At 41.3% G+C, this 12,556-nt stretch overlaps 1 protein-coding gene and 1 pseudogene across 4 annotated transcripts in view; both read left to right on the top strand.

Moving 5' to 3' along the window:
- AGBL2 (AGBL carboxypeptidase 2) overlaps nt 1–12,556 on the top strand; it is a 36,096-nt gene that overhangs the window by 7,255 nt on the left and 16,285 nt on the right. For all 4 annotated transcript variants that reach the window (XM_070428008.1, XM_070428007.1, XM_070428006.1 and 1 more), the window contains 4 exons: nt 60–167; nt 6,303–6,456; nt 8,466–9,248; nt 10,238–10,394. In XM_070428008.1, coding sequence (XP_070284109.1) covers nt 60–167; nt 6,303–6,456; nt 8,466–9,248; nt 10,238–10,394 — 1,202 coding nt within the window. The remainder of the gene's footprint in view (nt 1–59; nt 168–6,302; nt 6,457–8,465; nt 9,249–10,237; nt 10,395–12,556) is intronic.
- Nucleotides 501–1,714, top strand: LOC139017602 (large ribosomal subunit protein eL15-like; annotated as a pseudogene).

The raw sequence follows: 12,556 nt of genomic DNA, 5'->3' as shown, positions 1-12,556 counted from the left end.
TTCTGACAAGTGATTCTGTATTTTTTCTTATTTTGTACTTTTTAAATGTCTTCTTTCAGAGGGAGTTCCACCTCAACCAGAATATTTTTATCAACCTACAGGAAATGAAAAGGTACCAGAAATTGTAGGAGAGGAAAAAGGCACAATTGTCTATCAATTAGATTCAGGTACTGTCATTACGCTGAGCAGTGAGTAATTAATTAATCGTGATAAGGTTATAAATATTTTCTATAATAAATGTGATTTTAGAAAATCCATAGTTCAGTGATAAATTGTCTTTTCCAAACCAATCTGAATAGGAACCCTGAAATTCACGAATAATCAGCTTTAAAATTGCAATCATTTTTTTTTTTAATGACAGTACCGTTTTCTTAATAAATCTAAGTCCATTTTATAGCTTCTCCCTCGTAATTCCTCTTCCTGAAATTCAGAGGTTGGATCCCTGGGGAACGCGTTCTCCTTTTCGCCACCTCCTATATGTACTTGGGTGAGTACTGCATATGACTGTCATTTACCATGTGGCTTCCTGCATTGAGTTGCAGATTTCCTAGAGATAGAATGCATGTCTTTTATAAAAATGTACAGAACACTGTATCCAATAACAGCCACAAAATACACCTTTGTTTCAAGGGCCCCTGGTAGATTCTCCAGTGTACACCATATGCTCGCTTATAAAGCAGGTCTTAATACCTTTTATGTAAAAGGATTGAAATGATACCAAATATATCCTCTTATCACAACAAAATTAAATTAGAAATCAACAACAGAATGACATTTGGGAAATCTATAGATATTTAGAAATTGAGCATCTACCATATGCTAAGTCCAGTGCTTAGTGTTAGAGATACAGTGGTGAACAAGACGGAAACACCCATTTCTAAGTAACCCATGTGTTAAAGATATCACAAGGAGAGTTTAAAAATATTTTGGAATGAAAATAAAACAACATATCAAAATTTATGGGATGCAGCTAAAGCACTGCAAGATAAATATATGGCTTTAAACACATATATTTGAAAGGAAGAGGAGGAGCCCAAAAGGGATTGTGGGAGAAAGTCTTTTCCTTCTCAGCTGCCCACAGCCATCAGGTAAACCAAGAAGGGCGCTTACAAGTACATCCAGGAGCTATGGAGGAAGAAGCAGGCCAGTGTAATGTGCTTTTGTTCCAGGCTGTGCTGCTGGCAGTAGACCAGCTCTCTGCGCTCCACTGGGACCCCTGCCTACCAAGCCCAATAAAGCACAGCAGACTGGAATACAAGGTTATGTCATATATTGGACTCGTGTGTGCTGTGGTGGCCACAAACACCCTGTTCCTAAGGGTGCAGCCAGTGGCAAGCCTGTCCATCATGGTGCTAACCAGTTAAAGTTTGCTGGAAGCCTCATTATGTTGCTCTGGAGCTAGCTGGGCACCACTCTGGGGCTCTGAGAGTCCTGAATTCTCACTGGGTTGGTGAAGATTCCACATACAAATTCTTGGAAGTTATCCTCACTGCTCCATTCTATAGGCTATCAGAAGAAATCCTGACACCTAGTGGATCACCAAACCAGTCTGAAAGCCCAGGGAGATGTGAGGGCTGACATCTGCAGGCACAAGAGCTGTAGCCTTAGAAAGGGCCACAAATCCCACCACACAATTAGTGGTTCTCGCAGTGCAGCTTGGAGAAGGCACACTACTCTCCAGTTCCACCGTTACCGCTAATATAAGTAATGTTTGTAAAATTCGTACCTAATAAACAATTTAGGACAGTAAAAAAAAAGGGGGGGGGGAATAAATTAATTAAATAAGGAAGGAAGGAAGATCTGAAATTAATTACCCAAGCTTTCACCTTAATAAATTTTAAAAATCAGAGCAAAATAAATCCAGTGCGAGCTGAAGAAAGGAACTGATAAAGATACTAATGAAATAGGTGAAATAGAAATCAGAAAAATAATAGAAAAATCAAGTTGGTTCTTTGGAAAGATCAACAAAATTGACAAAATAGCCCAACCAAGAAAAAGGGAGAGGAGATACAAATGATCAAAATCAGCAATGGAAGGAAACATAAGCATCAACTCTACAGAAATCAACGGAATTACAAGACAATGCTGTAACAACTTTACGCCAACAAATAGACAACTTAGATGAACAGGAACAATTGCTAGAAAGACACAAATCACCAAAACTGACTTGGGAAGAAATTAGAAGTCTGAATAGATTATAACAAAAAAATTGAATTAGTAATTTAAAATCTTCCTGTAAAGAAATCCCTGGCCTAGATGGCTTACCAGGGTTTTTTTGCACTGTATCAAACGTTTAAAGATGAAATAGTACTAATTCCTTATAAACTCTGAAAACAGAGGAGAAGGAAGCATTTGCCAACTCTCTTTGGTGAAGCCAATATCGTCCTCATAATAAAGCCAGACAAAGACATCACAAGAAAACTATAGATCAATATTCCTTAGGAGTATAAATGCAAAATTTTTGAACAAAATACCAGCAAACCAAATCCCACAGCATGTTAAAAGGATTACACACCATGACCAAAGGGGATCTGTCCCAGGAGGCCCGGGGTGGTTCACTATCTACACTAATAAAATAGAAAGATGCAAATTGACCGTACCTTCATGATGCCCACCAGCCAATCAGGAGTGAGCATGCAAATTAACCCGCCAAAGATGGCAGGTTAATTTGCAGGCGCCAAGCGGCGGGGGTGGGGTGGGGCAGGGCGGGATGCCTTCGTTGTCGCCATGGCGTTCCCCACCGCCCCAGCCACCCCGGGCCTCTGGGCAGCTCCAGGCCAGAGCGAAGGCAGTGCCGGCAGCCAGGGGAAGGAAGGCCCATTCTTGCATGAATCTTCGTGCATCGGGCCTCTAGTAAGAAAATAAGCAGAACCACATTGGTAGAACAGAGTGGGAGGAAACAGCCATCTCAAGGCAGAAAAGGCATTGGACAAAATTCAGCCTTTCGTGATAAGAACATTCAGAAAACCAGGAATAGAAGAGAATTCTCTCAACCAACTCGATAAATGGTATTTACGGAAACAATGGATCAACTTCACACCCACCAAAATAGCTATAATAAAAATATAGACAATAACCAGTGCTGGGGAGGATGTGGAGCAGGTGGTAATATTAACACTTAAGACAGAAAGGAAAGGTAATGTTAAAGAGCAATGAGCCAAGAAATACAATATGAACCTTCCCAAGGAAAGGGAAGTAAATTTTGAATTATTAATGTCAGGATCCTAGGTTAGTAATAGGGAGGGACATGGAAGGGAGCTGCCAACAAGGACATCCTCTGTCATCACCAAAAATCACCTGGTGCTCGTTGAACCCACAGGTACCAGAGCTCATTGGAACTTCTTAAAAGGAATTCTCTGAAGTTGGAAAAGACTGTATTCAAGAAATAGCAAAAAAAATATCCTCCTAATTTGAAAAATGAATCTCTGTTAAGTAATAATTATCAGAAAGGAAACCTGTTTTATTGGAAGAGGAATCTGCACAAAGTTTAGTTAGTAGAAAGAGAATGTGTTAACCCTTCGCACTCCAATTTTATTTTTGGAATTCAAACAGTCTGGTCCAAATTGGAAGTCCTTCCTCTCTTGGTTGCAGAAGTTCTCTGGCGGAAATTGCCAATTAGCTCAATCACCAACTCAACGTTGGACCTGCTACTAGCGCCTGGTCTGTCGAGTCAGCCTCAACGTTGGAGCGCAAAAGGTTAAAGAAGTGACATAAGGGAAAGCTTTCGGAGAAACAACCAGAAATAGGAGGGACAACGTGTGCTTACATTCCTCAAGTGGAAGAATAAAATGAGCCAGTTATTCCCGAGGGCCCCGCTGAGATGTAATTGCACATACTCCACCACAGTTTCCTTGATTATGAGCTCTCATGTTAATAATAATATGTTGGGAAAAGCTATAAGCAATCCTATATAATAAAAGCCTAATATGCTAAGTGGCCAGTCGGCCAGTCAATCATTCAACCAATCAAAGCATAATATGATAATGATATGCTAAGTCTGCTCAACCGCTTGCTATGATGTGCACTGACCACCAGGGGGCAGATTCTTGACCAGTAGGTTAGCTTGCTGCTGAGATCTGGCCAATCGGGACTGAGTAAGATGGGCCAGACATGCCCTGGAGCCCTCCCACAGTCCCTCCCCAGCTGGCCAACCTCCCGTGTCCCTCCCCAGCCCCTTGTGCACTGGTGGGGTCCCTTGGCCTGGCCTGCGCCCTCTTACAATCCGGGATCCCTCGGGGGATGCTGGAGAGCTGGTTTCAGCTCAGTCCTGCTCAACGCAGGTGGTCAATGCGCTCCCACAGCGAGAGCACTGCTCAGCCAGAAGCCAGGCTCACAACTGGCAAGCGCAGTGGTGGTAATGGGAGCCTCTCCCGCCTCCATGGCAGCACTAAGGATGTCCGACTGCCGGCTTAGGCCTGCTCCCCACGCGTCAGTCAGACATCCCCCGAGGGCTCCCAGACTGCGAGAGGGCGCAGACTGGGCTGAAGACTCCACTTCCCCACCCCCCAGTGCATGAATTTCATACACCAGGCCTCTAGTGAAGTAAATAAGGTGGAGCAACTCAGTCCACCTAGCTCCACCTTGTGGAATGTCCGAGGAGGCGTTTGGAAGGCATTTAAAAAGTATGAGGTATAAGTAGGTAGACTTAGGTTTTAGATAATAGGGGATGTGCTGCTTCTACAACCTCGGGATTATAAGCCTGTTTTACAGGTTTGGAGTCCCTTCATCTGTTCTAGCCAGAGATATTTTTTGTATCTTACCCAGGAAGGAACCCTGGGTGGAAGTGCTTTCTCCTGATATGGCAGCCCTTACAGACTGTCCTTGTTCTGTTAACACACAGTTGTGGTCACAGCCTTGATCTTGTCCTTGGGATTCATGGAGAGTTGAACCCACCTAATTGGAGGAATAAAGAAGCAGAAAACTGAGAAGATGGGGCTCCAGAGGGAATTTGGGAGTTTGTCATTTTAGGGGCCCCACAGCAACTACATGCTGTGGGAATATTGGAGGAAAAAAGGAAATTGGTTTTTTGGGTTTTTTTTGAGAAATGTTACTGTGAGCCATGAATTGGATCTTTAATGTTACCTAAGAGACTCAAGAAAATGTTGGAATTTCCATATTAATGACATCTGGTCACTGGGCTGTACTCTGGTTTCATAGCATTACTGTATTTACTAATGAACTGGCCACTTATATAATCGTGCCCCACACATATTACTATTTGTTTAATGTTCCATGGTCAGCATCTTTGATAGTGTCAGTCACTTGCTGATTGATGGATATTATTAACATCTGGTAATATAATGCAAATAAATAAAAATCCATTGCAAAGTGAAATTACGATTTTTAACAAGAGATGCAGGATTTTATGAAGTAGAAGTTGATGAATGTTACAGAATTGCTTGAATCATTTGCAAAACCACTGACAAATGAGAACCTAGGAAATTTTTTATCAGTTAGCAAAGACAAAATCAACAAAAGATGACAAAAATAGGTTCTTCTAGACACAAAGATGAGAACATTGTGGTACAAAGAGAAGTCCTTAGGGAACTATGAAGTCCTAAGAAAGTTTTGCAAAAGTAACTGCCAAAACAAAGATGTCATATGGCACCCTTACTGAATTTGTCTGAAAAATTATAACCCCACAAAAAAATAATAGTAATTGATTCTTTATTATCCCAAGTATTAGAAAGAGGTTGTGATTATAATCTAAATTTTGTTAAATAAGATAAATTTCATACATTTTTAAAATTTCATTTTAAAGTTAAAATTTCAATTGTGACCTTCCTTTTCACTGATAGCTACATTTTGGTTCCTTTCCCAGGGGCATTCACCCATGCCAATTCTCAAACTGCTATTTTTGTTATATTTAAATCTGAAAGCATATATCAAAACATTTTATGGCGTCTACTATGTTTTCTCTTTTTTGTTTTTCCCCTTCTCTTTTTCTTAAATCAATAAATAGGTGCTATTTGTTGTGTGTTTATAAATAAGGTTGCAAATGTTCTCAGATGCTTGATTTAGAATATTACCTTTTGCCAACATCCTTTTAAATTAGTATTCAAATGGGCACAAGCAGTACTATCTGCACTGACAAGGGTTGCCTGTAGCAAAAGGAAGTGATCTAAAGAGTCCTTCAGAGAAATATACTTTAGAATGAAAAGTCTCAGCAAGAACAACTGAAAATTAGAATATTCATTGTTGTTAACCTAGGGCAGTGCTGCTGAAGACAGAGGGGTGCAAAGAATATGCTGATGAATGGGTTCTGACAGGAATGTGGCTAATTATGTCTGTCTCACCTGCAGTGCCCACCAAAGGCTCCTATTTCACCAGCTCCAGAGTGGGAGGCAAGCGGGGAGTGATCAAGGAGCTCGCTGTCACACTGCAGGGACCAGAAGATAACACTCTCCTGTTTGAATCAAGGTTTGAGAGTGGGAATCTGCAAAAAGCTGTCAAAGTGTGAGTAACAAAGTGGGTTTCCCCAAAGGGATGGTGATTAAAGTGACTGAGGAGTGTCTTCAGGAATCATAGTCGGAGCCAGGAGTGTTTCTGCAAAAGAGGTGAAGGGAAATGATTATGAGGATGATAAGAAATGGAAGCCGAAACCGGTTTGGCTCAGTGGATAGAGCGTCGGCCTGCGGACTGAAAGGTCCCAGGTTCGATTCCGGTCAAGGGCATGTACCTGGGTTGCGGGCACATCCCCAGTGGGAGATGTGCAGGAGGCAGCTGGTCGATGTTTCCAACTCTCTATCTCTCTCCCTTCCTCTCTAAAAAATCAATAAAATATATTAAAAAAAAGAAATGGAATAATTATAGCTCATATTTTCCCCCAGAATAAAAATTTATCTAAATTGTTTTTTTCTGTTTATAAAAGAAATTAGTGCTCATATAAAATTTATATTGACAAAATTTTGAATCCTATAATCATGACTCCCAGACACAAGCAATTGATAACAGTTTGATGCCTATGCATTGTTTCTCTCTCTGTGTAATACACACAAATTATATATTTTTTAAAATAGGGTAATGGTGTATATATTCGGACACTGTTTTTGCAAATTGGCTTTTTTCCACTTAATACATTTTATTTATTTTTTGTTAATCCTCACCTGAGGATATTTTTCCATTGATTTTTAGAGGGAGTGGAAGGGAGGGGGAGAGACAGAAACATCGATGTGAGAGAGATACATCAATTGGTTGCCTCCTGCACGTACCTGCAACCAAGGTACGGGGCCCTTGACCAGAATCAAACCCTGACCCCCATGTTCTGTTCATTGAGCCAAAACAGGTAGGGCTCCACTTAATACATTTTAGATGTTTTTCTATGACAATACCACAGACATATGTCCGTATTTTCTTTTTTTTTATATTTTATTGATTTTTTACAGAGGGATAGAGAGTTAGAAACATCGATGAGAGAGAAACATCGATCAGCTGCCTCCTGTACACTCCCCACTGGAGATGTGCCCGCAACCAAGGTACATGCCCTTGACCGGAACCGAACCTGGGACCTTTCAGTCCACAGGCCGACGCTCTATCCACTGAGCCAAACCGGTTACGGCCTTATTTTCAATAGTTCATATTATTCTATTATATGAGTGTTCCATACCTATTTACCCTATTCCCACCTGCCGAGAAATTAAGACATTTACAATTTTTTATTAAATGAATGAACAGAATTCACACCCTTGTGCATGTATACTTTTTAGTATTTTTGGTGTTATGGAACAAATTCTGATATAAAATTGGTGGGTCAACGGGTTTGAACACTAAGCATTGCTAGTTTTTGCCCCATTGCCCTCCGGCATGATTTCAGTTCCCATCAACAGTGGATGAGAGGGCCTGTTTCCCAATGTTGAAATGTTGCTGAGATGGAGGAGAAAAGGACGATATCCTGTTTTAATCTGTATTTCTTTCATGATGCATGCGGATGAACATCTTCTCATGTTTTGGGCATTTGTATTTCCTCTTCTGCAGGTTAGGCCTTCTTTTCCTCAAGGTGCATGCATTCCGGCAAAGCCCCCTTATCTTCAAACAATTGATGATAAGAGAGAAAAGTAGCACAGGAAGCTTAAGGGTCTGATCCATCCTGGCGATGCCCAGGATATAGGTACAGCCGACAGAGGGCTCTGGCTTCCCTGAGTTCAGTATGTTTCGGGGAAAGGGGTTGAAGTGGTTGGAAACCACCTTCTGGGCTCTAGAAAGGCACCAAGAAGCCCAGCGCGCCCAAACATCCGGTGCTGCATGTGAATTATGAGACTCTTCTGTCCCACCCCAAATGCACGTTCTTCCCCCAAGTCCCTGTTAGCCTAACATATGAGTTGGAGAACTAAGTAAATTAGAAAACAAATTGATGTAGCAGCCTTTCTGTTGTGATTAGATCTATTTTTACCAGGGAAAAACAGTGTTTTCCCAGATTTATTTTTTGAGGGAGGTATTACAGAGATATTCTATATTCTTCATTACAGAGACACCTATGAGTATGAACTCACCTTACGAACTGACCTCTACACGAACAAACACACTCAGTGGTTTTATTTTCGAGTTCAGAACACCAGAAAAGATGCCACCTATCGCTTCACCATCGTCAACTTGCTAAAACCCAAGAGCCTTTATACTATAGGAATGAAGCCACTCATGTACTCCCAATTGGATGCCAACACCTACAACATTGGCTGGAGGAGAGAAGGAAATGAAATCAAGTACTACAAGAACAACACGGATAATGGGCAGCAGTCCTTTTACTGTCTCACGTGGACCATTCAGTTTCCTCATGACCAGGACACTTGCTTCTTTGCACACTTCTACCCATATACATACACGGATTTGCAATGCTACCTCATGTCGGTGGCAAAAAACCCTGTCCAGTCTCAGTTCTGCAAACTCCGCACTTTATGCAGGAGCCTAGCAGGAAATACTGTGTACCTACTTACCATCACCAACCCATCCCGAACCACGCAAGAGGCTGCTGCAAAGAAAGCCGTGGTCTTGAGCGCCAGGGTCCACCCTGGGGAAAGTAATGGCTCCTGGATCATGAAAGGCTTTTTGGACTTCATTCTTAGCAACTCCCCAGATGCCGAGCTCCTCAGAGATATCTTTGTCTTCAAAGTGATTCCCATGTTAAATCCAGATGGAGTGATTGTGGGGAATTACCGGTGTTCGTTGGCTGGCAGGGACTTGAACAGGCATTATAAAACCATTCTGAAGGAGTCTTTCCCCTGCATCTGGCACACCAGGAACATGATCAAGAGGTGAGTCCCCTAATCTGTTGAACTTTCTCTGGTTACTGTGAGCACTATCTAATAGCAGGGACTCGGGGAAGAGGGAAGATCTCTTCTAATGTTGTAAGAATTGGAAATGTCTTTGGAGACAGTCTTTTTTTAAAATATATTTTTATTGATTTCAGAGAGGAAGGGAGAGGGAGAGATAGAAAATATAAATGGTGAGAGCGGGCTGGCGTGGCTCACTGGTTGAACGTTGACCTATGAACCAGGAGGTCATGGTTCAATTCCCAGTCAGAGCACATGCCTAGGTTGCAGGCTTGATCCCCAGTGTGGGGTGTGCAGGAGGCAGCCGATTAATGGTTCTCTCTCATCACTGATGTTTCTATCTCTCTCTCCCTCTCCCTTCCTCTCTGAAATCAATAAAAATCTATTTAAAAATATATATATATATAAATGGTGAGCTAACATGTCATCTATTTAGCACAGTACCCAGCCACTGTTAATGTGTGGCATTGTTATCATACTCTTCATCCTGTGACCATCAGGGGGATGGTGACCTCATTTGGAAGACAGAATAGGTGTCCTGGGTGATCAGGAGATCAGGAAGATCTGAGCCTTATAGGAACGAGCCCTGGAAATGAGGACCCAAGGTTTTCTTTGGTTCTGTCTTTTTCATCCCTGCGATTACAACCTCTCTACCTCTCCCCTCTTCCCACAAATCTGCACCAGGGTGGGCTTTCTTTCAACAGATTTCCTCCACTTATCAATTTACACAAGGCCTACCCACCACCCCTTTCCACGTCAGCACATCTCAAGTCCCTCTGTCGGGCAGGGGCAAGGAGTACTGATGCCGCGTTTACAGCAGTGGCTGAGGGTAGAGGTAGGGTCCTCTGAAGGCCATTAGGGGTCAACGTTTTCTTAGAAAGGAAGGTGTCAACAGACATACTTAGGAAGAGACTCCCAAAAAATCCATGCATTTGGAGTCCACTGAGTCCTTTGTTTGCTCCCCTTAATAGACTTCTCGAAGAAAGGGAAGTTCTCTTGTATTGTGATTTCCATGGCCACAGCCGCAAGAATAACATCTTCCTATATGGCTGTAATAGCCACGATCGCAAGTACTGGCTTCATGAACGAGTCTTTCCTTTCATGTTGAGCAAAAATGTACCAGACAAGGTAAGCACATAAGGTAATTTTCTGCTCATTGACTAAGGAAGAAGGAAACTCTCTGCTTCCTATACCCAATAATAGTGTTTGGTTTGCCATTTTGTCTCTCTTTTTTATCTTGGGTAAATCCCTGCAACCTGGACTTGAAGAATTTAGAAAGGTGTGGTTTTAAGAATTATTCTGTGTCCACTAACTGATGAGCAGATAAATAAAATGCAGTATGTCGAGAGAATGGAATGTTGTTCTGCAATAAAAATAATTAACTGCTGCCCTAACTGGTATGGCTCAGTGGCTAGAGCGTTGGCCTGTGGACTGAAGGGTCCCAGGTTCGATTCCGGTCAAGGGCATGTACCTTGGTTGCGGGCACATCCCCAGGAGGGAGTGTGCAGGAGGCAGCTGGTCAATACTTCTCTCTCATCGATGTTTCTAACTCTCTATGTAAAAAAATCAATAATATATATATATATATATATATATATATTTTAAAAATAATTAACTGCTGACATGCTAGGACTTAGTGATGGTGAACCTATGACACACGTGTCAGAGGTGACACGCGAACTCATTTTTTTGGTTGATTTTTCTTTGTTAAATGGCATTTAAATATATAAAATAAATATCAAAAATATAAATCTTTGTTTTACTATGGTTGCAAATATCAAAAAATTTCTATATGTGACATGGCACCAGAGTTAAGTTAGGTTTTTCAAAATGCTGACACACCGAGCTCAAAAGGTTCACCATCACTGTGCTAGGTCATGAAGGAACCTTGAAATCATGATGCTAAGTGAAAGAAAAGATGCAAAACACCACATATTGCATGATTCCATTCTATGCAATGCTATAGAGACAGAACTTACTAGTAGTTTAGTGATTGCCTCAACTGGGGACAAGTGACATGGGGAGTGACTTCTAATGGGTACTGGGTTTTGGGAAGGTATTAAAAATGTTCTAAACTTATATTACAACTCTGTGAATATACTTAAACCATTGACTTGTGTACTTTTAATGTGTGGATCTTATGGTATGTGAATTATATCTCAATAAATGTGATTTTTAAAAATTGCTCTGGCTGCTTTGCCTGGGCACAAGTTCAGACTCTTAGTGGTAGAGTTATCTATCATTAATCCTGTGATTTGCAGTGGAAGCAGGGATTGCAGGACAGACAAAATGCTAATGTTACATGAGCCTCCAAAGAAAAGTTTGAGTAAGGCAAGATCACAAATAACAAAGATATTAAAGCGCTAATGAAAGCAACAAGTTTTTGTTGTTGTTGTTGTTTTTTAAAGCAACAAGTTTTTGATAGTTGGCTGAGTGTGACAGTCTGGCATATACAGAGTATCTGCATTGATTTAGAAAGTTGGTTTTCAGCATTATAAATACATCCACAAAATGTAACTGTCCTTATAATGAAGAAACTGGGTTGGATTCAAGAAGACATTTAAATTACAAATTTTCTCACATAAAGATATTTAAGACATATTTTGTATCTGCTGCTCTTATTATTAAAAAAAAAAAAAGAGGAAGCTTTTCTTCCTCTCTCTTTCCCTTCCTTCATTCCTTCCTTCATTTCTTCTTTTTTTGTTTTTATTTTTGTTGTTGTTGTTAATCCTCACCCGAGGATATGTTTTCCATTGATTTTTACAGAAAGTGGAAGGGAGAGGGAGAGGGAGAGAAAGAGAAACATCAATATGAGAGAGATACATCGATTGATTGATGGGTTGCCTCCCGCACGCACCCCGACTAGGACCTGGGATTGAGTCTGTAACCGAGGTACATGCCCTTGACCGAAATTGAACCCAGGACCCTTCAATCTGCAGACCGGTGCTCTAACCACTGAGCAAACAGGCTAGGGTCATTCTTTTTTCTTTTTTAAACATTTCGATTTTTGCCAGGTATCTCTTCAAGTGAAATCACATCCAGAACCCAGTATCTAAAACAATTAAAAGCAGAACTATGTTATTGAAGAGGGGTAGAAGGCTTGGAACAACTGTCCATTCGGCCTCCTCCCTCAGGCCTTGGACAGGAATGCCCTGTGGCTCCTCATTAGAACCCCTGGATTCTATAGAGCACAAGTTAGAAACCACAAGGTAGTGAGATATCTCCCAAATGTAAAGCGTTTTCAGCAGGACAGGCTAGGATAGGTTGGGATAGGTGCCAAGTGTCTGTTA

Source organism: Myotis yumanensis, unplaced genomic scaffold (genome assembly GCF_028538775.1).
Source record: "Myotis yumanensis isolate MYYU_CA2020_CCGP unplaced genomic scaffold, mMyoYum1.0.hap1 SCAF_10, whole genome shotgun sequence".
Classification (NCBI taxonomy): domain Eukaryota; kingdom Metazoa; phylum Chordata; class Mammalia; order Chiroptera; family Vespertilionidae; genus Myotis; species Myotis yumanensis.
Note: the sequence above shows the minus strand (reverse complement) of the source record. Positions and strands in the feature narration are given on the sequence as shown.